At 38.9% G+C, this 23,850-nt stretch overlaps 2 protein-coding genes across 11 annotated transcripts; one reads left to right on the top strand and one right to left on the bottom strand.

The window, feature by feature from the left end:
- Positions 1–2,835: 2,835 nt before the first annotated feature.
- Positions 2,836–15,135, bottom strand: LOC146521516 (V-set domain containing T-cell activation inhibitor 1-like). 10 transcript variants are annotated; one of them, XM_085155211.1, is made up of 4 exons: positions 14,018–14,145; positions 13,030–13,368; positions 6,602–6,940; positions 2,836–5,406 (listed from the first exon to the last, which is right to left on the bottom strand). In XM_085155211.1, exons 2-4 carry the CDS (start codon positions 13,103–13,105, stop codon positions 5,243–5,245), a joined length of 579 nt encoding a protein of 192 aa, XP_085011337.1. In that variant the 5' UTR covers positions 13,106–13,368; positions 14,018–14,145; the 3' UTR covers positions 2,836–5,242. The 10 variants fall into 10 exon arrangements, 4 of the variants coding, with proteins under 4 accessions (XP_085011337.1, XP_085011336.1, XP_085011338.1 ...); XM_085155210.1 differs by lacking the exon at positions 14,018–14,145 and having other exon boundaries at positions 13,030–13,369; XM_085155212.1 differs by lacking the exon at positions 14,018–14,145 and having other exon boundaries at positions 13,048–13,367.
- A 58-nt stretch (positions 15,136–15,193) lies between these two features.
- Positions 15,194–22,471, top strand: LOC146521517 (low affinity immunoglobulin gamma Fc region receptor III-like). The gene is made up of 8 exons (XM_085155138.1): positions 15,194–15,456; positions 15,840–15,875; positions 16,393–16,650; positions 16,730–16,975; positions 17,055–17,198; positions 17,866–17,949; positions 21,039–21,136; positions 21,876–22,471. The coding sequence occupies exons 1-8, from the start codon at positions 15,426–15,428 to the stop codon at positions 21,912–21,914; spliced, it is 936 nt and encodes a 311-aa protein (XP_085011264.1). The 5' UTR covers positions 15,194–15,425; the 3' UTR covers positions 21,915–22,471.
- The last annotated feature ends 1,379 nt before the right edge of the window (positions 22,472–23,850 follow it).

A 23,850-nucleotide genomic window follows, 5' to 3' on the forward strand; every position in this document is an offset into this window, starting at 1 on the left:
AGCATGTCTTTATCCTGTCTTCCTTCTCTCACCCCAACCGGTCGCAGCAGATGGCCGCCCCTCCCTGAGCCTGGTTCTGCCGGAGGTTTCTTCCTGTTAAAAGGGAGTTTTTCCTTCCCACTGTCGCCAAAGTGCTTGCTCATAGGGGGTCATATGATTGTTGGGCTTTTCTCTGTATCTATGAAGCGCCTTGAGGCGACATTTGTTGTGATTTGGCGCTATATAAATAAAATTGAATTGAATTGAATTGAATTGAATTGAATTAAATTAAATGCAGAGAAAAGGCTCGAACTTTGGACGAAGGTCAAAGGTCTGTTTAAAACGCTCACACTGCTCGTATAAACAGGACACGGTGGGTTTAAAAACACACGGTGTGGAGAGTAAGGAGAAACACGCAAACATTTGTTCATAGTCCTGATACGTACACAGTCAACATATCTGTACTTGACTGGAATGCAGTTCAGCTGCTGGGTGAAGAGAATGATCACAGTCAGTGTTTCATTGAATAGACTGGTTAGAGCTTCACTTCCATTCAACAGAGCTCTATGTATACGTCCTTGTTACGTTCCCCTAAAAGGGTCCAGGCGGTGAGGGGGAAGTAACAAAAAGTGTCCGGGTGAGAAAAAGGAGTCAAGGAGGCAAAAGGGTTAAATTAAAGAGTTTTATTAAAGTTTCTATTAATACTAACTAAAAGAGACGGACAAGCCACTATCACCATTTAAAGGAACAAACAAAACTCAAGCGTTGGTCAATAAAGTACAAAATAAGTCAAAAAGAGAGCAGCTCACTAGCTGTAACCACTCACATGGCACTCTGGCCCAGAGCTCACCTTTCCCTGGGATTAAATACTTTTAATTACTGACGAGAGTCAGCTGTGGAAAAGGGAAAGGAGGCACCTCAGGCAGAAGAGGTGGTGGGACACGCCCACACAGGCACCTTCAGGAGGAGGCCCTGCTAGGGCCATAACAGTCCTCCCTCTGTTTGTACAAACACATTCACATATTTTTGCATATAATCTGGAGTCTTCAGTCTTCATAATGACACAGCTGCCCTGCGAGCAGACTCACATTGAAACTGCTGTCACTTTGTTTCTGAATGACATGAAAAAATGCTGCAATCCACACAGGCATAAAATGCAGTATTTGTCTGATAAAATTGTGTACTCTCTCCTTTGTGTGATGGCTCTGCACAGTCAGAGCAAATAAACCAACAAAGTTTAACTGAAGCTGTTTCAGATTGAGGGGATTTGTGATTGTAAGTTATCTCTAGCTCTCTTTTGAAGAGGAGAGATGTTTATTTACGGACTTCTACTATTTATGTGAGAAACGCTCTTCAATCATATTTAATAAAAACAGAGTGGTGAATCAGAGGAGGAGCGTCTCTCAGTGTTCAGTGCTACACACACACACACACACACACACACACACACACAGACTATATAATCCTGTCTCATCATGTCTGGAATGCAGTTCAACCATTTCTTAGAAAACCATGAGAGTTTATGATGCTTCATAACAACACATGTTGGCACTGACTGATTTGTAGTTTGAGTGTCCTGTTTTATTCTCAGTCATTACAAACATTTTAAACAAAGCTGCTGATAACGAGCAGCTCAACTAGTTCTGAGTTTTCAGCATGATGCTGTGTTTCTTCAGAAGCACTGCTAACCATTATTGTTCTCAGATAAATGTCTAACTGCATAACAAATTAAAGAATAACATTTTATAAAAATTACTGTTTATTAAAACAAAAAACAATTACTTCTTTTTTGTAAATAAACAGGTATTTGTATGCTTCTTATGCACAGATTTTCATTTATTTATTTATTTCAGGTTCAAAATGTATAAAATGATATTATTGACTGACAGTACATCCCATGCAGATTTAGTTCCTTAAAGAAAAGCAAACAAATAATTTCAACACAGTGTAATAACCAAATATGTGTTTGGTTATTGGCAGCACCTTTATCCTCTTTATCCTTTATCCTCACCTTTCTACTCTACTACATGTACCACTGCTCTTATCTCAGTCTACAAGGACTATAATGTAGAGGACAGAGGGTGTAAAGTAACACAGTTATAAAGATAAATGGAACGACTTGTTCTGCAAGTATTTTAAATGTAACCCCTTCATAACTCATATTGACTGCAGGCTATTTACCAATACAAGCAAATACATTAGCCATAAAAACACAGAGAAACACTGGAAGTCACTTATTGGCTCACACAGAAACCTGGAACACATCATTATTGTGTTATTGAACACAAACAGGAATCCCAGCCATATACAACGCTGAACACAAAAATGCAAAAATAAAGGATATTACTGAAAATCTCCTTTAATTGCCAATGCAAAGCATGTATGTGCAGCTGTGTGTGCCTCTGTAGCTCTGTATAGTCTAGTTCTGACACACAATGCCACGGTTGTGCTCTCAGATAAACTCTGGTGCATGTGACCATCAAAATCTACCTCGAACAGCACTTTATATTTTATGCCACTTTTAGCAAAATCTTATTTTTTTTAATTACATATTTTAGGCAAGTTTTTAATAAATGCTACATTTTTTTATTATCTTATTCAATACATTTTTAACCCTTTTCAAGAAATATATGAACTAAAATATACATGAATCTAACACAGAAACATAAAAACCTTTATTGAACTGTCTCAGGGACAGTTACAGGTTGGCTTGATGAGCCACTGAACACCAGGAGTGAGGAGCAGATGTGGTAAGAAGACAGTTTGACAAATCAGGTTTAAAACCCTTTTGTCCCCAATAACTTTAACACCATTTTTAGTTTTTTAACAGTCACTTAAGACAAATGTACAAAAGACAAAAGATAAACATCTTTATTAAAACAATCACAGCAAAACATAAAAAGTCTGTACATCATCACCCCTCAAACATGCAAACATACAAACATAGATGCTACTGCAACATTATAGCTTGATTCATGATACATTACATTGTGACACACAACTCTAATCTTACATATCATTTGATGCTCAGTTAAACGGTCAAATGCAAAAACCCATGATTGTGGGATTTTTATAAAATATCTACATACATCATATAAATGCTGGCACTTTTAATTCAGTATTTGTCAGGAGGGTTTGTTGGGCAAATGTGGTTCGCAATGTCCCGACAAACAAACAAACCATTGACTAACAAAGACGTGTAAGACTGAAATAACAATGCACGAAACACACTACAAACCACTGATTTTTGGCGTATTCAGGTAACTTCAGGGTTTTCTGCTCCACACAGGTAGTTTGCTTCTTACTGGGGTAAATCGCCATGGTAACGTATGCTGTGCGAAATCAGCATCACAGGTGAGAGTAGGAGGGTCTAAATTTTAATTTTTAAGCAGAACTTTACTCCCTGATCTTCATTTTCTTTTTGCAGCAAACAATTTTACACCTTTTTATTGTTCTTAACAATCAAAAACCAGACACCTGCACTGTACTTGCTGTACTTTCATATCAAATTTCAATTTCAATTTTGTTGTTATATTTAAAATGCATCTAAAAGGATAAAAAAATAAAAACTAAAACTGCCAGGAGGAGATTATGTTCTTGGTGTCAGCTTCAAATGATCTGGAAGCTCCACGTTTCCACTGATTCTTTTATTTACGGCAGCTTGTTAAGCCACACATTAGCCATGACAGTCCTGGCTTGGTGACTCTGCAAATAAGAATCAAGTATAATAACATGTATACATTTTATAATACACCGAATGAATACACACACACTCCCATGACCGCGCACAGTTGTGCTCCATTCACTGGATTTAGCAAAGTCAGGCTTAACCTGATCCTGACAGTTTTAGATTTTATTCTTTCAGCTGTTTAAGTGTTTGAGAGTCAAGATTAAATAGAAAAACAGACATTAGGCTTAGTCTATGTACGAGTTTGATATGAGGTCAGCAAGGACAGGAGTCCTGTTTTAGATTAAGATATTGATGATTTTATAATAATGAAAGTGTAAAATTGTTTTGCTGCCAACAGCTTCAAACTTGCATCTAGGTATTTATGTTCAATACTGAAAGTCAACAGGGAAACACAAAGACATCAGACACTTATTGAAACTCTTTAGATCTTCTTACTCTCCCCTTCCGTTTGACAAAGTATCAGGGCAACATTAAGAAAACATATTTTTAAATTGTTCATTTTGAGAATATAATTAAAGTGTAGAGATTACAGTTGTTCTTTCAAGTTAAACTTCTGCCAGGCTCCTATTCCTTCTGTATGTGCTGTTGACACTGTTCAGCAGTGTTGTGATAGTACATACATCCTCTTCAGTGCACGAGGGTGTAACCATTGATATCCTTCTGAAGGACATTTCACTTACTGATCTACACAGAGCAGTTTGTGGAGGTTACAGCAGCTGTGGCAGTTTTTTGACTTGAAATGACAGCTTTAATCTTTGCATATAAACTTTATTCTCAAAATGAACAATAATTTGTTTTTCTTAATGTGGCCCTGATACTTTGTCGCACTCCTCAGAGATCTGAGAGATCTTCCTGGAATGGTGTCGCCATTTTCCAGAGAACTAATTGGTTAGTAGGAGATTTTCATAGCTGCTGAACTGCCTGTTAATGCCCTCTCCTGGTTCAGAGGGCATTAACAGGTATTCACAATGCAATTCTCACTCACTCCATTTGCCTCATTAGCTTATCTGAGTTTTGTTTTGTTTTTGGGTTTTTTTTGTTTTGTTTTTTTTTTTTTTTTTTTTTGGGGGGGGGGGGGGGGGGGGGGGGTTGTACTTCCTGGAAGTAAAAATCTTTTGCAAGATCATACTTTGGACTGGGTGCCAAAGTATGATCTTTAATGTCAAAACCATCACCCAAATTTACATTGGATTTCAGTGTTTTTCATATATTAAATGGATCCTAGAGGGTCCCATAACTCATACTGTATAATTATGTAATAAATCACTCATATTAACACTCTGAATTAACAGCAGGCATGCATTGGAAGCCTTGAACAAAATAAAATAAAACAATGTGCAGGGTGCACAGTGCTATCCACAGCAGCCTTGTTGATATTTTCTGATCACTAACGGAGAAATTTAAGTTTCACCTGTGATTAAAAGGTGAGAAAAGCGAGATGCTGCACGCAGTCCTAATAAAATCGCAGCTTTTCAAACACATTCACATCTTTATGAAACAGCAGAACCTCCAATCATTCAGGAGTACGCAGACCTCAGGCATTTACATCAGCTGTTTAACATTTGCTGTTAGCTACACATAATTTCTATGCTGTTTCCTGTGGATACTTATGTAAATAACAGTAATTATTATTATAAGGAAAGCAAAAACTAAAAAAAGTATTATGACAGGAAGAAATTTATCCCTGTCTCTTCCATCCTTGTCTCCTCCATCCTTGGTGTCTTCATCTGTGAAACCTGCAGAGTAGAAACAGGTGTGAGGAGTCTAACCACCGAGTATGCTGAAAATACTTCATCTTTCACATTTTCAAACAGTTATATATCTGCTGGGAGTAATGCGGAACAATCAGAATAATATATATTGATTGTATCTGCTGGTTTTTGGCTATCAACTGTTGTGTAGAGCTGCTGTGGCCATGCTTGACAATTTTACAGCATATTCAGCAGCTAACAGCAAAGAACAGCATGTAGCAGCATAAGACTACACTGGCTGCAGAAAGTCTTCTGTTTTTATTTTCTCTCTCAAACTGCTGCAGCTGCATTTATTATCGACTGACACGACATGATTCAAAACAAAAAGCTACTTCCATTTCACCCAACTTGCTCCAGTTTCCGGCTTCAAACTCTTCGTCCTATCTGACACTCTTTCACCTCTCATATGCGACGGCAGCTAAGGTGAATTTATTTTGTTCTTCTCCTGAGTTTCTTAAACATATTTATTTTAAGGTAATGACTTACGATCATGTCCTTGGATGACCTTTGAACTTCTTTATTAACAATTGCCCGTACTCCATTTCTCTTTCTGACTACACCACAGTAGAAAAGTTTGAATCCACCTCCAGTGCACCTGGCCTTGCTTTCCTTTCACCTGGTCTCACACAATATATCTACCGTCCTTCTCTCCATCATATCACCCTACTCTATCGTTACCAGTCATAGTCCCTACTTTGAAGGTCTCCACACTCTTGCCTTTCCTTCTTTCTCACTGCTTCCTAACACACCATCCCCTCATCTCTTCCTTTGTCTTTGGCCAACAGTTGCACAGTTTCACCCTTTTGGCCAAAAGCACCAGGGCAGTCATTATTAACCCAGACTGATCCAGTGTGGTGAGCTCATTTGTGATGATTTACACGTTTGATTTGTCAAATATTGTATGTCCTGACCCTCCCCATGTATCTGAGCTTGACACTGGCACTAGAAGTACACTGGACTGTGTCCTCCCCATGTCTACGTTCACCATGCAGACTCTAATAAGCAACAAGTTATCAAACAGAGCTGGTGCAATAAGTTTAAATGACCTTGTGGTTCACTGTGCAGTTTCCCACCATCAAGAGGCTAAGCTAGGGAGTAGTTCACTGCTGACACCCTAACAAACAAACAGAATCACACACAGATCGGACCCTGTAAGTCGAACATCTATCTACAAACTCACCTGAGGTTGTGACTGTGAGGTTGACAGAGTGCTTAGTCTCAGTCACGACACCTTCTGTGTTCCTGGTTGTAATCTCACACTCGTATGTTCCCGTGTCGCTGGTGCTGACGTTCTTCAGAATCACTGAAACGTCTCCGTCCTTCATGGTTGGATCTCTCAGCTCCACTCGGCCTTTGAAGAACTTATGCTGGTAGTTTTCATATGGACGCTGGTTTCGGAAGAAGAACACATAGGTGTCTGACTTGAGATCAGATCTTCTCCACTCCAGCAGGATGATGACGTCACCTCTGGGACTCTGACACTGAAGAAGGGAATCTTCTCCAGGCCTCACTTTGAGCTCTGGGGGATATAAACACAAAGAGAACAGAAAAAACAAACATCGGTAACATGTTACTGCACATTTATGTACTGTGTGGATCAAAGTGTTAATGTACTGGCTTAATTGTGAAAGCTTTGTTTCCTGACTGAAATATTTCTGATTATCTTTGATGTTTGAAACCCTCTGCTATTGTTTGCTATACTGCTTTAGCATTTTGAACATGACAGCTCTCCTCCACTTATTCTGTCAATAATGCTTTCTCCTGAAAGCCACTCAAACCTGCGACAGTATGTAAAAACAAGCAACTCTGTCAAAGACTTTAATGATTAATGTATGAAGAAAGCCAGTAAGAATGTGCATGTTGCTCTAAACACTAAGCTATAGTTTTAAGAAAGTTTTCACTTTACAAATTAGAGGTTTATATTATGACTATTTTTGTCATATAAAAATAGTGGTGGTGGCATTAGCATTCACACTTTTATGGTTTTCATACATTTTCAAGCAAACGTATAAAAAAGGAGAGAAAAATCAACATAAACTATAATTTTACTAATTTTTGACATAAAAATTACATACTAGCCAAAGCTTTAACTTTCATTTAATAAGACCTTCTCTGTAGGATGGACAGTGATACGTGCACTGAAGAACAAATTTAGTGATATCCATGATAGTCTTCCCCTGGCTCACTAGTTCTGTGCAATACTGCAAATTTTTATACTGATCCTACACCAAGTAAATACAGGGCCAGTACTGCTAATTATAATACCAATAATTGTAACCTATAAAGAGGGTGTAACAGAATGATGGACCCAACCACATAGCTTACACTTTACCCTTTTTATTCAGTTGCTAGATGTCCTAACACACTTGGCCGCAGCTTTTCAGCTGCCAACCTCAAACACACAACAACAACCTCAGGGCAGGTCTTATGAAGGAGAGGTGTGAGAACTGATGAAGGTCCAGTCTCTCTGTTACCACGCCCCGCCACAGATGGCTTATGTAGGGTAGAGCAGTGTGTCATGATTTATGAGCACACATTTTAATGACCACTAAATCGCTAATTTTGACTTCCTACTTAAACATAAGAAAGCAGATATTTCGGCTTTTCATGTATTTCGTGAAACTGGGCTTTTTTGGAGAACTGGAATTTAAATGTGCCTTTCTCTAAAGCACTGTGGGTAAACTTATGTAAATGTTTTATGGGCTATGGATAAAATAGATGTGACAACCAACACAAATAGGTTCAGACATTTTTCATATTGTATGTTTGAGCTATCTTTTAGTGGTCAACTGAACTTAGAAGAGAAACAAAGTATCCTATTACCAATATCGATAGCAATACCATGACTGGAATTGGAACTATGGATATTTGGATCAGTCCGCCCATCTCTACCAATCATGGCTCAATTATAAATAGTACCTGTGACCTATTTCTCACAGGTATGTGGAAAATGGAGTTAATGTATTTCTTTCCTGTAGTACTCTGATCCTAGCATTTGTGAACCAGATTAGTTTCCCCTGCTGGTTGTAAGCAAGATTACAGTGTAAGGTCTGTAATTTGGATTTTAGCAGAGTGGACCTGGCGAACTCTTTTTCCTGTTGTTCTTATAGTCTCACCTGCTGCTATCATTGTTAGGTTAGTATGCTTTATGCCTGATGTGTTATTTGACTTCTAAAAAAAAAATCTGTTAACATTCACACACAAGCTCAATAAGCCCCCTGAAGAGGAGGGAACACTTTTACATCATATCTATCATATGACATCATTCATAACCTGTGCTGTTCCAAAAGTATTTCTCTGTTCTGACTTTGAGTCACACTTTGAGAAAATCATATTGATCTCAAAAACCAACCAAAAAAAAACAGCTAGGGATGCACCGATACCGATACTGGCATCGATACCGATACTGGTATCGGTATCGGGTATCGGGGCCGACACTGTAAAATGTGTGTGTACTCATACTCGTAAAAGTTAACCGATACCATGAACCGATACCAACTTATTTCATTAATCAGAGGGTGGCTTGTCATTTCTGTTGTAGTTTTTTAGATTGGCCACTAGGGGGACATCCCGCGCTAAACAGGCACAGGGTTAGACGAGTGAGACTCCAGATAAAAAAGAGAAACTGGAGGCTGCTGTAGCTGGGCTAAACAAAATGTCAGCAGTGTGGAACAGCCAACTTTAACTCAGGTTTTGGAAAAGCGATGAAAAATGTCAAGAGAAAATCCAAAAGCAGTTAAAATAACAGAGGCTCTGACTCATTTTATCGCTCTGGATGACCAGCCAATGCCGGTCGTGGAAAACATAGGATTGCATCGTCTTCTCAGCATACTCGAGCTGCGATATGAAAGATAATAAATAAACAGAAGTGTTTATTTATTATTCTGAAAGCTCGAGACAGTGCCAATAGTTCAGTGATATTTTGTTAAATTACAATGTGGAGACTCTGCAATAATTTAACAGAAGTGCTTATTTTTCACTTGAAATTTTTTTGTGGTCATTTTTATTAAGATTTTATTTTTTATCGGCAGAGAATAAAATAAAACCTGTCTTCCAATTCATTGCATTTGTGTGTGTGTGTGTGTGTGTGTGTGTGGTAGAAGTATCGGTTTTTGTACTCTGTTTCGGCAAGTACTCAGATCCAAGTATCGGTATCGTATTGGTTTGAAAAAACTGGTATCGTTGCATCCCTAAAACCAGCTAAACATTTTGATCTACTGCTGCCATAAATGCAGTAAGACTGAAATGAAAACGTAGCCCAGTTTATTGTTTAACTTTATTTCAGCAATTACTTGTAACTGTTACAATTCATTATAGAGGAAAAGGGACATGCCATTTAGTTATGAACAATCACCTTCATTATAAGCCCACTCTTGCATTTTTAGCCTCTTTTTCTTTAATGACAGCCTGTACCACTGTAACTCTTGCTGTACAAATGTACTTGAGTATCTTGCAGATTTCAAGATGTAACTGAGGTTTCAAGCTAAAAAAAACAACAGTTTAAAAAAATCGTTATTAAATACAGAGTGCCAACGCTCCAGGTCTGCAGGAAGTTTTCAGTAACTCAGGATCAAATAAATCACATTTCAACCACTGTTTGAAAAATATTTACTAACAAACATCTACAAAGAGTAGGTGAAAATATACATGCTTACAGTTTGCAAGGACTGGAGGATGTCTTTGGGCAGAGAAATACTCGGTACCTTTTGAATTCTCGTTCGCCTAATCAACGCCAGGCTTTGAGAAACTCTTACCGCGGGAAGCAAAATCTGTCCTACCGAGCTGCGCAGCTCGGAAACATTTTTGGCCTTTAACTCGTGGTTTCTCCCTCAGCTGGAACCACAGGTTCCTGGCGCTAAGCCGCGCTGCTAATCCACATTCACGTGCACCTTGACAATAAAAAAAAAAAAAAACATAACAAATAATAGCGGCAGGAAAAAAAAAAAAAGACGAATCCAAGCAAAACTGCCCCCCAAACATCTATCTATATACAAATATATGTATATATATATATATATATATATATATATATATATATAATAAGAATTTAACAAGATAAACTCGAAGACATTAAAACATACCCTTTGTGCTGCCTGTCTGCACTGTACCTGGACGTCTTCATCTTTCTGCTTCCTCCTGGCTGAAGAGTTGTAAAAAGTTATTATTACTTCTGTAGTTAAATATTCATTACCAAATATTATTTACTGTCAGTGACGGTTAATGGTGGAGGAGTTTTTCAAACCATTCCTTTAGGACAGCGATGTCACACTCATTTTAGATCATCAGCTACATACACCCCACTTTGATCTTAGGGGAGCCAGACCAGTGAATTGGCATGATAAATGTGTAAAACTGAAGCAAATAAAATCTAGTAGTGAGTTTTAAAAAAAAGTGCTTTATTTCTTCTTTAAGAAAAAAACTACTAAAACAATATGAAAACACCTCACTGCTGGAAAATTGTGCATGAAGTTTTAAAAGTAAAAACTATTATTCTGCAGAAAGTGTAAAATTACTGCAAAAATTAAAGGTTGAGCTATTTTCAAATACTTTGAATACTTTGTATTCTGTTTCATGCCTATTGAGTTTTAATTTTAATTATATTCAATTCAATTTTATTTATATAGCGCCAAATCACAACAAAAGTTGCCTCAAGGCGCTTCATAGATACAGAGAAAAACCCAACAATCATATGACCCCCTATGAGCAGCACTTTGGCGACAGTGGGAAGGAAAAACTCCCTTTTAACAGGAAGAAACCTCCGGCAGAACCAGGCTCAGGGAGGGGCGGGGCCATCTGCTGTGATTGGTTGGGGTGAGAGAAGGAAGACAGGATAAAGACATGCTGTGGAAGAGAGACAGAGGTTAATAACAGATATGATTCAATGCAGAGAAGTCTATTAATACATAGAGAGTGAGAAAGGTGACTGGAAAGGAAAAACTCAATGCATCATGGGAATCCCCCGGCAGCCTACGTCTATTGCAGCATAACTAAGGGAGGATTCAGGGTCACCTGGTCCAGCCAGTCCATTTTAATTATATAGTGTGAAATCACAACAACAATTAGATCAAGGGACTTTATATTTATAGAGAGAAAACCCCAACAATCAGATGACCCCCTGTGAGGAAGCACTTTTGTGACAGTGGGAAGGAAAAACTCCCTTTTAACAGGAAGAAACCTCCAGCAGAACCAGGCTCAGGGAGGGGCGGTCTTCTGCCACAACTGGCTGGGGTTGGGGGGAGGGCAACAGGACAAAAGACATACTGTGGAAGAGAGCCAGAAAATAAGAACAATTATATGGAGAGAGGTGAATAAACACAAAGTGAGTGAAAAAAAGGTATGTAAACAAGAAACATTTAATGCATCATGGGAACCCCCAGCAGTCTACACCTATTGCAGCATAACTAAGGGAGGATTCAGGGTCACCTGCTCCAGTTCTAACTATATGCTTTAGCAAAAAGGAAAGTTTGAAACTGTCTGTCTCCTGAATCCAAACTGGAAGCTGGTTCCACAGAAGAGGGGCCTGAAAACTGAAGGCTCTCCCTCCCATTCTACTTTTAAATACTCTAGGAACAACAAGTAGGCCTGCAGAGCGAGAGCGAAGTGCTCTAATAGGGTGATACGGTTGTAGGATGTCCAGCATCATATTCAGTTAATGGTGTTTGAAGTGACTGTCCTGTGAGGCCATTGCTGGAGTGGAGCAGACAGCAAACATGCTACCTCTGCTTGATCGTTAAAACAGCTTCAGTTACTTTGTTACGTTTTAAGTTACGTTTATACTCATGAATTTTTTTTCTGTTCCAAAAAAAATACATTCAACACGTTTCAAATATAATGTCTTTAATCTTTAATGTCTGAAAATACTTTATAGGTAACCAGTCCGGTAAAGTAACAGCTATGATAATCAATAACAATAATCATTACAGTCTCCAGATGTCTAGTTGCTTGTGTTGCTTGTTTTTGTGTTTGTGTAAATCAGAGGTGTTTTCACAGTGGGCACTTCCGTTCACACAGCCACCACAGTGCAACTTGTTTTTTCATTAGCTGCTGTAAGATAGCCGCACATGGAGTTCCCTCCCTCTCTGCAGCCTGCACATGTCTGCGCAGCCAGAGCAACGTGACAACATCATAACAAAAACAGAGCAGAGGACAAGAGGTGGAGCTAGTGTATGCGCCATAGGAGCAGTGTTTACACACACTTGATAAAAACAGGGAAGTACTAGTTTCGACGAATAAAACTTGTGCGTTGTTGACGAGCTAACCCTTCAGATCAAACTATGATCATGAATGTATTTCTCTGACAGTCTGCAGAAACAGCTGTCTAACAATCTTCTCAAATCACACTGTAAAAACTGCATCTGTTTGAAACTACATAACAAAACCTGCAAACTGTTTCACGTATGTTTAAGACACACAGAGCTTCACCTGCTCTAGGTTATTTTGCATTCTACATCAAACATGTCCTAAACTCGCTGACATTTTATTCCACTCATACTAAAACACGCACCAACTGCTTCCGTTTTATCCTGCAAACACTGCAACATGCACGATTACAATGTTTACATTCCCGTTTACAAAAAAAACAAAACACAGTCGTCTTTTTCATCTTACCGTATGATGACCACTCACCTTCTAATCCACAACCTACAAAGATCGGAAGGGACAGGAAAACAGCATTAGACCACATGTCTGCAGGAAAGTTGCACAAGTGTTGATCTGCACCAACTGAGTCTGAATCTGTTTGTTTTGATACTTAAACATGTGTGTGGAGTCCTACCTCATGTGACAAATATGGCCAATGTGATTGGCTGTGCCTTTCAGGGAGCTCTGTTTAGTTTTAGCAGCAGCAAACCTGCGCTGCGAGGACCTGCAAGGGAACAGTCTGTCTATTCTCTTTCCTCACTCTGGACACTTGCAGTTGTGACACATGGAAATCAAATGTGTGATAAACTGCAGGATTCAAATACAAGTTTAACTTATAAACACATGTTCATACTTTTATTACACAATCAGAGAGAAAGAAACAGAGAGAGAGTGCAGGACAGACACACAGGTGACAGTCTCAGGTGTACACACTGCTACAAACAGGAGGATTTAGTGTTTGTGTTATTACGAGTGCTAAACAAAAAGAGTTCCCAGCTGGTCCAGTGGACACATGTGTGACTGCTGTGATTGAAGCATCTTTCTTTCAGCTTAACGAGTGAACCGTCAGCTCGTTCAAACACACGTTAAAGTCCGTTTGGCTCGACACCACCGAACAGAGGCAGCAATATAACATAGCTAACATTAACAGTGCAGTGAATCCTGCTTGTGCCGTGATATTCAGGACTGCAAACCGAGCAGCATCACTGACTTTCAGCTTGTTGTGTTTGTGGATATATGACTGACTTTAATTATCCATAAAATCATCAGATTCTCTGTAAGATTAAGGTCGACTACTGAGCGACGTATATTTTGAAGTAAAGGCTTTAAAACCAAGTTAGTACAAACATCGCTAATGGCACATAACTTTCCCGACATGTGGCCAACAGTAATGTTTTAATGTTCTTCATTATTAAACATTTGCACATAAATAAGTGACATAATATTCAGTACTTACTTTTTAAAGTTTACTCTTCGGCCGCTGCATTTCAAGCAGCCTTTGAAGTGGGACAGCCTTCGTCGCGTCACTGTGACGTAATCGACCTTAAAATGCGGCCTTGGGATACAGCCATGGAGTTGAATACCGGTGGAAAACACCTGCAAAGATAGAACAACAACAACAACCACACTCAAAAAAAAAAGTTCATTTACCTGTTACTAACACACACCAAATCCAGTCATTGGTATTGAGTTGTTGTGTGGGACACCAGTAGTCCGTGTCTGTTGCTGTAACAGTAGTTCATGTTTAGAATAAAACATCTCAGCTCACTGATTTGATCGGGGCAATAGTGCCTAAACTGTTGCATCATTTTGCTGAGAGATCTTTTACTTTGTGGTAATCTTAGACGAGTAGTTTTATGGACAAAAACCACCAGGTCATTCAGTGTTCCCTTAGTGCTAATGTATAGCACAGTGTCGTATAACTGAAGTAATGTTGTTAAGTCCTTAAAGTCATATTCTTTTATTGTCATGACTGTATTTGAAGCTGTTTTTATGTTTGTATGATACCTGATTTGTATGAAATATGGCTGAAGTTAACTAAAGCCTAAAATACTTAGTCAGTCATTTGTTTAATAGTAATTTAACATTATATAATTCACATAGAAAACTATGAAATTGTAATTTTAAATAGTTTAAAAGCATGTAGAATAGCATATGTAGGCAAGTATATTTCTTCTTTTTTATCAACAAACAAAGACAAAAAAGGAAAAAAAAAGAAACAGGGTGGGGTTTGGTGGTTGAATCATCATCCGTCCCCACCAATGCCAAAACTAAATCTACACCTTTGACCAGGACCACTGTAAAGTCAGTACTTCAACACTCACAGACTCGGCAATTTGGCAATTACCATATTTCTTAGTGCAATTAAAAGGGGGTCATATAATTAAGAAAGCCCAAGTACCAAAATCTACTTCTTGACAGGCAAAAACAATGAAATGAAATGAAAATAAACATGTTTTATGTAACTGCTCTTAGAGTTTGTTTTCCCTCTGCATACAGGTAAGGTCAAAACAGCTAAGATGCATTCACGATGTTAAAAATGCATCATCTTTACATTTCTTTAAAACTCTGAAAATCAGATTTTAATTTGATAGAGCATTTATTAGATGCTTTTCTTTAAATCGTTTTTCTATTTTAAAAAAAAAAATCAGGTGAGCCACCCTGTTGGTATTTTCATTCTTTTTTGTTCATTGCTCTAACACACCTGAGTCATATCTCAGCTTAAAACGAAAATGTTAGAGACCTTTTCCTCTACAACTACTGCAGAGAAACCACAGACCCCCTAAATGATGCTACTGAGAGGAAGGAGGAGGGTTTAAGTGCTGCAGTGGAACAGCAACAATCTCACACCTCTGTGAGGCACGATGGGACAAACAGCTCTTCTGTGGCTGCTCCGTAAGTAACACGTGCTGCCTTTAAATGTTAATGTGTTTCTTGAAGTAAACCTAGTAAAGAGTGGCACTGAGATAAAGCAAAATATATTTACTTTTCATTACTTACTTGGTTTAATAATCCACAGAGACGTACATGTGACCAACTAAGGTGTTTTAATCCAGCCTTTTTCTGTTAATTTTAGAGGTTTAAAGTTTAACTTGATTGAATTAATTAAAAGTTGAGTCTTTCCGTTCAGTGATGCAGACTGCAGTGAGAAGTGGCAAAGGGCATTTTCACATATTCACCCAAAGCACACTCCTCATACAAAATGAGATTTGGTGTTTAAAGCAAATAAATAAATAAAAAATACTAAAAGATGACGAATTGTTTTGTTTTCTCATCAGTTCCATTGTTTCTGCTTTGCCACACAACAAACCAAGGTTAGTGAATTTATTCTGTGACAAACTAACCAACACAAGCTGAGCAATAAGGACCGAAACTAGAGCTAGAATGGAGACAGATTACACCCATATGTGTCTGCTATGGAGGTCAAAACAGCTTTAATAAATGGCATGTTTCAGACGGATTGAACTGAGCTGAACTAGAGCTACATCAAGACAACAAAATCTACAATTGGTAGATTTTGTTGTCTTGGTAAACTACCAACGTATAGTTTGTTTTTTTTTAACAAATAGAATCTTTGTTAAGGAATAATTATTTATATATTACAGTGCCAGACTGTGGAACGTTCTCTGAGCTTGAGATCTGTGGACTCAGTCATCGCTTTTAAAAAACAGCTAAAAATTCATCTTTTAAAACTTGCTTTTGGTTGATTTTTGTTTTTATGTTTTAGCGTCTGTGAAGCACTTTATGATTTTATCTTGAAAGGTGATATATGAATAAAATTTTACTTATTACTTTACTTACTTCATGTTTTTGTTCAAAAATCTCTCACAGTTCGTCTGACTGTGAGTCCCAGCAGCTCTCAGTTCTTTAAAGGAGACTTTGTGTCTCTGAGCTGTGAGGAGGACGACAGCTCTGCTGGATGGACTCTGAGGAGAAACACAAGCACACAAACCAGAGCTGAGTGTGAGGAGTGGGGAACACCAGCTGGTTCTTCCTGTAACAACAATGTTCTCCCATCTGACACTGGAGTTTACTGGTGTGAGTCCAGAGAGGGTCCCATCAGTAACATGGTTAACCTGACAGTCACTGGTAAGCTGAGTGTGTGGAGTTAGTGTTGATGAAGCTGTGTGTAAATGGATGAAATGCTGTAGTTTGTCTCTGTGTTGAGGTGGATCAGTGATCCTGCAGAGTCCTGTCCTCCCTGTGATGGAGGGAGATGACGTCACTCTGCTCTGTAAAACAAAGACCACTCCCTCCAACCTCCCAGCTGCTTTCTATAAAGATGGCGCCCTCATCAGGAAGCAGCCTACAGGTCACATGACCATCCAGCATGCTTCCAGGTCTGATGAAGGCCTCTACAAGTGTGACATCAGCGGTCATGGAGAGTCTCCATCCAGCTGGATCACTGTCACAGGTGAGGCTTCTGTTTCTTTTACAAATATTAGACCCAAAGTGACTCAAATTGGTGACAAAAATTTTGCTTTTCTCTTTAGTTACAGGTTATTCCACCTCTCCTCCTCCTCAACGATCCTCTCTTCCTCTCTCTGTGATGATGTCTATTCCCTCAATATTTGGGCTGCTATTGCTGGTTGTACTGGTTTTACTGGTGAGATACTGTGTTCAGAAGAAACCTGAAGGTGAGACACACATTCTCCTCAGACTCTGGGAGAATGTGATTTGGGTAATGGGTGTTAATGTCCAGTTTAAAGGGACATTTCACCTCAAAATCAATCTACAGTTTTCGTCTGCTGAGTGCCACAAAGCTGATATCTCAAACACTGGTCAGCTCTAACTAAAAATTCAAAAGTGGATACAAACCAAACACATGTAGGGGTGATTCTGAGGTGACCTGTTTTTGTTTTTTTACTTTTTTTAAGAGTCACATGATGCACAGGAAATGTTGCTGTCTTTGTGAAGACCTTTGCATTTTTAAATCAAAGTTAAATTAAGTTAGCAACTGTACAAAATTTTGTACTTCAGCATTTTCACATTATTTAATATATTTGACATTTATCCACTTAATACATTAGAAATGTATACATTTTAGTTGTTTTCCTGTGTGTGAACTGCGATGCTACATATGAGACTTTGTGGTCAAAGAGTTTCGATGTGAGGAACATGTGCCGCAGTCCAGTTTCCTGTTTTCTGACTTAAAAAAGAAAAAAGAAACCCTTTTACATGGTGTTACTATTTATATTGCTATAAAACATTATCAGCTCATTTATAAATCTTAATGTTCCAAATGTTGGAATTGCAGCAGTATCAGTTCTGTTATAAGTGAAATCTTTGGATTTGGTTTTGCAGATAGAGATCGTCCAGCAGCAGCCATCTACTCATCAGTGAGAAGAACAGCAGCAGACGACCGATACGGGTCAAAGAGGACGAAAGGTACAGAAAGTTTATGGCTAGATTAATTTCAAGGCAGAAAGGCCCACAGGAAATCTGAATATTGAAAAATAAAGCTCCAAAACACTGATGTTGAAACAGCTGTCGTCTCACTTCAAATAACAATGTCATATCTGTCTGAATCAGATTTCAAATGATTAGAAGGAATAGAATGACAATACATTTTAACATTTTATTGGTAAACAGACAAAATGCTGCAACACTTTTATGTGTGGACGTTGATTCTTAGAATGAAGAATGTATTGCTTTTTTATTGAAATTTGAATCAATAACATGTGAATCATTTGGAAGTTTGTGGCCGCCATAACTGGAGCTGACCATCCTACCACGTATTAGTGGTCTGTCTTTGAGGTTTGGAAGCTTCAAATCTTTTTTCGGTACAGTCAGGAAGAAGTCTCAGAAGCTTTTTTCTTAACTCCTTTTATTTTCTCACATTAAACCGGACCTGTCCTGGTTACATCCGTCTGTATATTTTCATTCTTGTGTTCTTTTAGCGTAGCATTGCATGATTCAGATTTTAAAGTAACCATTGGTGCAAACCCTCGGCTCATCCTCTTGTTTTTTTTAGCATCCACTCAGGCATCCTTCTGTGGGAACTGAAAGTTTGTGTAACTTGATGTTTAGGTCGATGCTTACAATAGCTAGTTAGCGCTTTGATATCCAAATAAATCCACAAGATTTTCTTTGAAAAGTTTAATGAAGAACTATCACAGTGTAAAACTGTGAACAAAAACCCCCACCAAAATCGAAACTAATATTACTTTATAATACTTTACAATAACAGACTCTTCATAATGCAACAAATGTATGTTACTGATAAAGTAGAGCAGACAAACTGCTAGCTTATTGGGGGTAGCGCCTTCAAATCAGCTAATTTCTGATAAACCAAAATAAAAATATAAGAAAACCAACAAAAACTAGGAAATAATGTCATAATGTCATGAAACGCTGTGTGGCAGGCAGGCAAGCAGGAGTGGTGGACCCAAAATGCAGAACTCAGACACGGAAGTGAAACTTAAAGCGCAGCTTTATTGCTGGGAAAAACCTCGTACTAACTAAACTCACCAAAAGACAAACAAAAGTCTGAACAGAGGAACCGAGGACTGAAACACTGGAAAAGAAACACTAAACTGGAGCAGGAGACTAAACACTAGGAACATAGAAGCAGAACACACAGCTAGTAGAGGTAAGAGGATGAACAGACGTTAACGACGCGACACCGAGTAGGGGAAGACACAGGCTGTGTCCCATTTCAGGGTCTGCACGCTTGAAGTACGCATTTTAAGTGCGATTACGTCACCGCCACGCGACGACGGCTGTCCCAATTCGAAGTGTACTTCAAATGCATACTCCAAATGCGCCGTCGATTTCCCCAAATATCAAGCGTGGTCCGGTGCACGCTTCGTGGTCCCATATATCCCACAATTCATAGCGCGGCGGTGGGTGTGGATAATTTTGCCGCAAAATACGGCAGAAGGGAGCGGCCAAGAGTGAACTGTCAAAAGTAAGTACTGAATATGACGTCACTTATTCATGTGCGAATGTTTAATAACGAAGAACATTAAAACATTGCTGTTGGCCACATGTCGGCAAAGTTATGTGACACTAGTGATGTTTGTACTTTCAGCGTTAACTTTGTTTTAAAGCCTCTACTTCTAAATATACATATAGTCGACCTTAATCTTACAGAGAATCTGATGATTTTATGGATAATTAAAGTCAGTCATATATCCACAAACACAACAAGCTGAAAGTCAGTGATATATATATATATATATATATATATATATATATATATATATATATATATTATAATAATCTGACAATACTATAATATTGGCCATATTATATTTACATTACCACAGTGAGATGACTTTAGTCTCATGAACAACATTAACTAATTATTATTTACTAACTAATCTTAAATAACGGTTCAGTACAGAAATGAAGCCCAAGAATCATGTTTTACAGTCCTGTGGTCTCAGCCTCAGATACTCAACTAATCAAAGTGATGTCATGACAAAAATGATTGACCAACAAAACATTTTTCTCCTTCATTTCTGTCAAACAAAGCTGTATGTAACGTGTCTCGCGGTTAGTATCATGGTTGCTAGGCAACCTGAACAGCGCGACGAAGCATATACTGTCTCATTTCACAAGCCTCTCACTTCCGCACTTCTCGTACTTATAGTACGCACCGTACGTAGTACGCGTACTTCAAGCGTGCAGACCCTGAATTGGGACACAGCCACAGACACTAAATACACATAGCAGCAATCAAGGGAATGGCACACAGGAGGGGACACAGCTGGAACTAATGGGCATAACGAGACACAGACCTACAAAGTAAAACAGGAAACACACAGCCTGTTTTACAACACAAAACTCGAGGGCCCGTACAAAGCACGGAGGGAGACACAGGTAGGGAAAATAAACACGACAACGAAACCCCAAGAACTAATACAAAATCAGAATAAACTCGAAAATAATAATCATAAACTCAAAGCGCTGGGTCACCGGCCCAGGACCATGACACATAACTAGGCAGAAATAATACATCAACTATTTACAGACAAATGTGTACATTAAAATCCGGTGAGATAATCAACTATTAAATTACAACATCTTTTATCAAAGACAGGACACAGTCCTGATAACATGATACCAGCCAGCTAAAGTTTGTCCACTGCACTCATGGTGAGCAGAAACATTTGGTTTTCTGTGCAGCATTTGAACACAGAACAGTTCAGCTCTGTGATGAGGCCGTACTCAGGATCAGGTACAAATTTACTCCAAAGCCTTTTATTTGATATTGTTTGGATTATTTGGTTTCACGGCTTAGCAACAGCTTTCTTTACACGATGCATTGTTTTAACACATGAGCAGCTTTGTGGTCATTAAACTTCCTGTTTTGAAAAGTAAACTCAGCAGAGGTGTTAAAGTCACCTCAGGTTAAAGGGAGGATGTGCCGTCTCCTCATGTTTGCAGCTCTAATTCATGAAAACTCCATTTTTATCTCATCCTAAATGATGAGTTTCATGTGAGTCACATGACTTTGTTTTGTTTTGCAGAGACTGATCCACATGCAGTTTATTCATCAACAGCTGACGTCAGTTATGGAGAAATCACCATCAGGACAAACAGCAGGCACAGAGGTACAGCTGCTCAGGTTTGATACTTGCTCCAAAAGTGTGGTCACATGAAGCTGGTTATCAGCTCCACAAGTCAGACTGTCTACATAACAGAAGATAAATTATAACATTAGAAAAATATGAAGGGGTTAAACCAACACGTTCTCACTCCCAAAGCGTAACATTTTACGCTGGGTGACAAATCGTCAACATATTACGTTTTCGGCTACCCGTCCTAAATGACGACCTCGGAAAAATGAGGAAATATGAGAACCGTATGGACTCAATCTACACATGTTCACTCTTTTTCTTCAAATCGCTTAGAAACACGCTATTTAACATCATTAAAGTCATGGTTAAGATCAGGAAAAAGGTTATGGTTAGGATCTATTACCGCGGGAGCGTCATTGCACTGGATTTCAGCCATAACCCGCCGCGTACCATAAGAACGCCGAAGGTCTCCTTTCGCGTTCCTCAGGAACGCCGCGGGACGTGACAAAACGTCCGCATGTTACGCCTCGGGAGTGAGAACGGGCTGGGTTAAACACATGAGACACAAAGCTACTGGAGAGAAATCTGAGTCTGAGAGGAAAAGTATTTTATGTAAATACAGTTTAAAAAAAAAAACATGTGTGTCACTGTGAAAGTGGTGTAACCAGGTGTGAGTGATAATTAAGACTGGAATAATATTATTACAGGACAGAGAGGAGAGGTGGAAAGAGAAACAGTTTGCCTCCTGACATCTAAACGTTCTGTAATCTGTGTGTTTGTGTTCAGATCTTCCACCAGAGCCAGCCGTCATCTACTCCTCACTGAAGCTGAGCCACACACCTACACCACAGTTTAACTAGTGTGACCAGTGATGCGCAGCTGGCTGTTAAACACATCCCTGCACTCCTATATTATATATTATTTATTTAATCATATTCTGTGTGTGTTTACAGTTGTACAGCTGCACTGAACCAATGATGAAGTGGAAATAAAACAGTTTTTTTTTATATGAAGCAGTTTCCCTCCATGCTGATGCAACATCAGAGATTCAAAAAGTCTCTTACCTGAAGCAGAATGAACAAAGTTCAGTCTGAAAGTCTGCAGAGCTCATTTCTGTAAACAGCTGCAGCACATTAGCATACACCGCTTATTTATTTTATTCTTTAGCTGATCTGAACCTCACCAAAAATCATTAAGGAATGTTATCACCTTCAGACGTCTCTTTAAATCTCTTTTGTTGTCGCAGCTTTGCCATTTCTACTTTAACAGACTGAGCTTCCTCTCTGCTGAAATGCAAACAGGGGAGGTAGGAATCCTCCACTGACTGCTATGACACACCATCACCAGGGCAAACATCCGCCTGCCCCACTCCTGCTTTACAGGTGAAAATAGAGCAACAGGACCGCTAGTCTTTGACTTTATTTATTTTCTGCTGTGTTTTACTTTCATCTGTTTGAAAGACTGAGTGTAAACACAAAAAATATTTTATTTTATGTGCAGGAATGTGCAGAAAATAAGTTTAAATGTTAAACAAATTTCTTCCAGTCAGAGAATGGTGCATATAATTACATTTTTTGCTTGATGCATAAAGTTAAAAGATTAAAACTAACAAAACAAGTTTTAAAAAGAGACTTTTTCATTTGATTACATTTTGTATGATGATTATGCAGAAAAAGTAGAATTGGGCTGAAAGATCTATCGCTTTATCACCTATTCAGGGTGTAAATCGTGTTTTTAAAAAGTAACTAAGTAATTAAATACTTTTGAAAATAAGTAATCAGTAAAGTAACATGATTACTTTTGGGGGGAAGTAATCAGTAATTAGTTACTGATTACTTTTCAAGTAACTTGACCAACACTGCTCCCTGCTACTGCAGGACTGGGGGCAGCCTGCTTGTCTCCATCGCAGGGAAAAGGGCACCATCTCCTGGGTCTGGGGCAGATTGCCCCTCTGGGGGTGATGGTTCCTGGACCTGGGTGTATAGAGTATCTTTTGGGAGTGTTAGTGTGTGTACAATGTGTTTATTCCTGTTTGTCTCCATGTTGGGCAAGTGTAACTACATATGTGTGCATGAGGATGGGTGTGATGGCATCAGCCACATTAGTTTGGTTTGCAGTTATTTCAGTAATATAATTCATTGATGTCGTCACTTAAACCTAACAGTGATATACTGAAGCGTGCACATAATAGCATTGTGTGGGTTTTCTTTTTTTTCTGTTATATTAATATGTTTGTATATAATATGTCATATCAATATGTCTTTGAGTTACCTGGTTTGGGAAGGTGGCTGTTTCCTGTCTGGCCTATATATATATATATATATATATATATATATATATATAAACAAACAAACACCCAGCACACCCCTGCGGGCGGTTTATCCTTCAAGCTCGGGTCCTCTACCAGAGGCCTGGGAGCTTGAGGGTCCTGCGCAGTATCTTAGCTGTTCCCAGGACTGCGCTCTTCTGGACAGAGATCTCCGATGTTATTCCCAGGATCTGTTGGAGCTACTCGCCTAGCTTGGGAGTCACTGCACCTAGTGCTCCGATTACCACGGGGACCACCGTCACCTTCACCCTCCACATCTTCTCGAGCTCTTCTCTGAGCCCTTGGTATTTCTCCAGCTTCTCGTGTTCCTTCTTTCTGATATTGCTGTCACTCGGAACCGCTACATCGATCACTACGGCCGTCTTCTTCTGTTTGTCTACCACCACTATGTCCGGTTGGTTAGCCACCACCATTTTGTCCGTCTGTATCTGG

Source organism: Neolamprologus multifasciatus, chromosome 3 (genome assembly GCF_963576455.1).
Source record: "Neolamprologus multifasciatus chromosome 3, fNeoMul1.2, whole genome shotgun sequence".
In the NCBI taxonomy this organism is placed as follows: Eukaryota; Metazoa; Chordata; class Actinopteri; order Cichliformes; family Cichlidae; genus Neolamprologus; species Neolamprologus multifasciatus.

What these genes read in the sequence shown, in the direction of transcription:
- LOC146521516 (XM_085155209.1), bottom strand. Translation starts at nt 10,401, where the DNA reads ATGTTTGGGGGGCAGTTTTGCTTGGATTCGTCTTTTTTTTTTTTTCCT. An exon ending in GACAGATTTTGCTTCCCGCG is followed by an intron (nt 6,941 to 10,175) that starts GTAAGAGTTTCT and finishes TATATCCCCCAG; the next exon opens with AGCTCAAAGTGAGGCCTGGA. An exon ending in CCTCACAGTCACAACCTCAG is followed by an intron (nt 5,407 to 6,601) that starts GTGAGTTTGTAG and finishes TCTACTCTGCAG; the next exon opens with GTTTCACAGATGAAGACACC.
- LOC146521517 (XM_085155138.1), top strand. Translation starts at nt 15,426, where the DNA reads ATGGGACAAACAGCTCTTCTGTGGCTGCTCC. An exon ending in GGTTAACCTGACAGTCACTG is followed by an intron (nt 16,651 to 16,729) that starts GTAAGCTGAGTG and finishes CTCTGTGTTGAG; the next exon opens with GTGGATCAGTGATCCTGCAG. An exon ending in ACAGAGGTACAGCTGCTCAG is followed by an intron (nt 21,137 to 21,875) that starts GTTTGATACTTG and finishes GTTTGTGTTCAG; the next exon opens with ATCTTCCACCAGAGCCAGCC.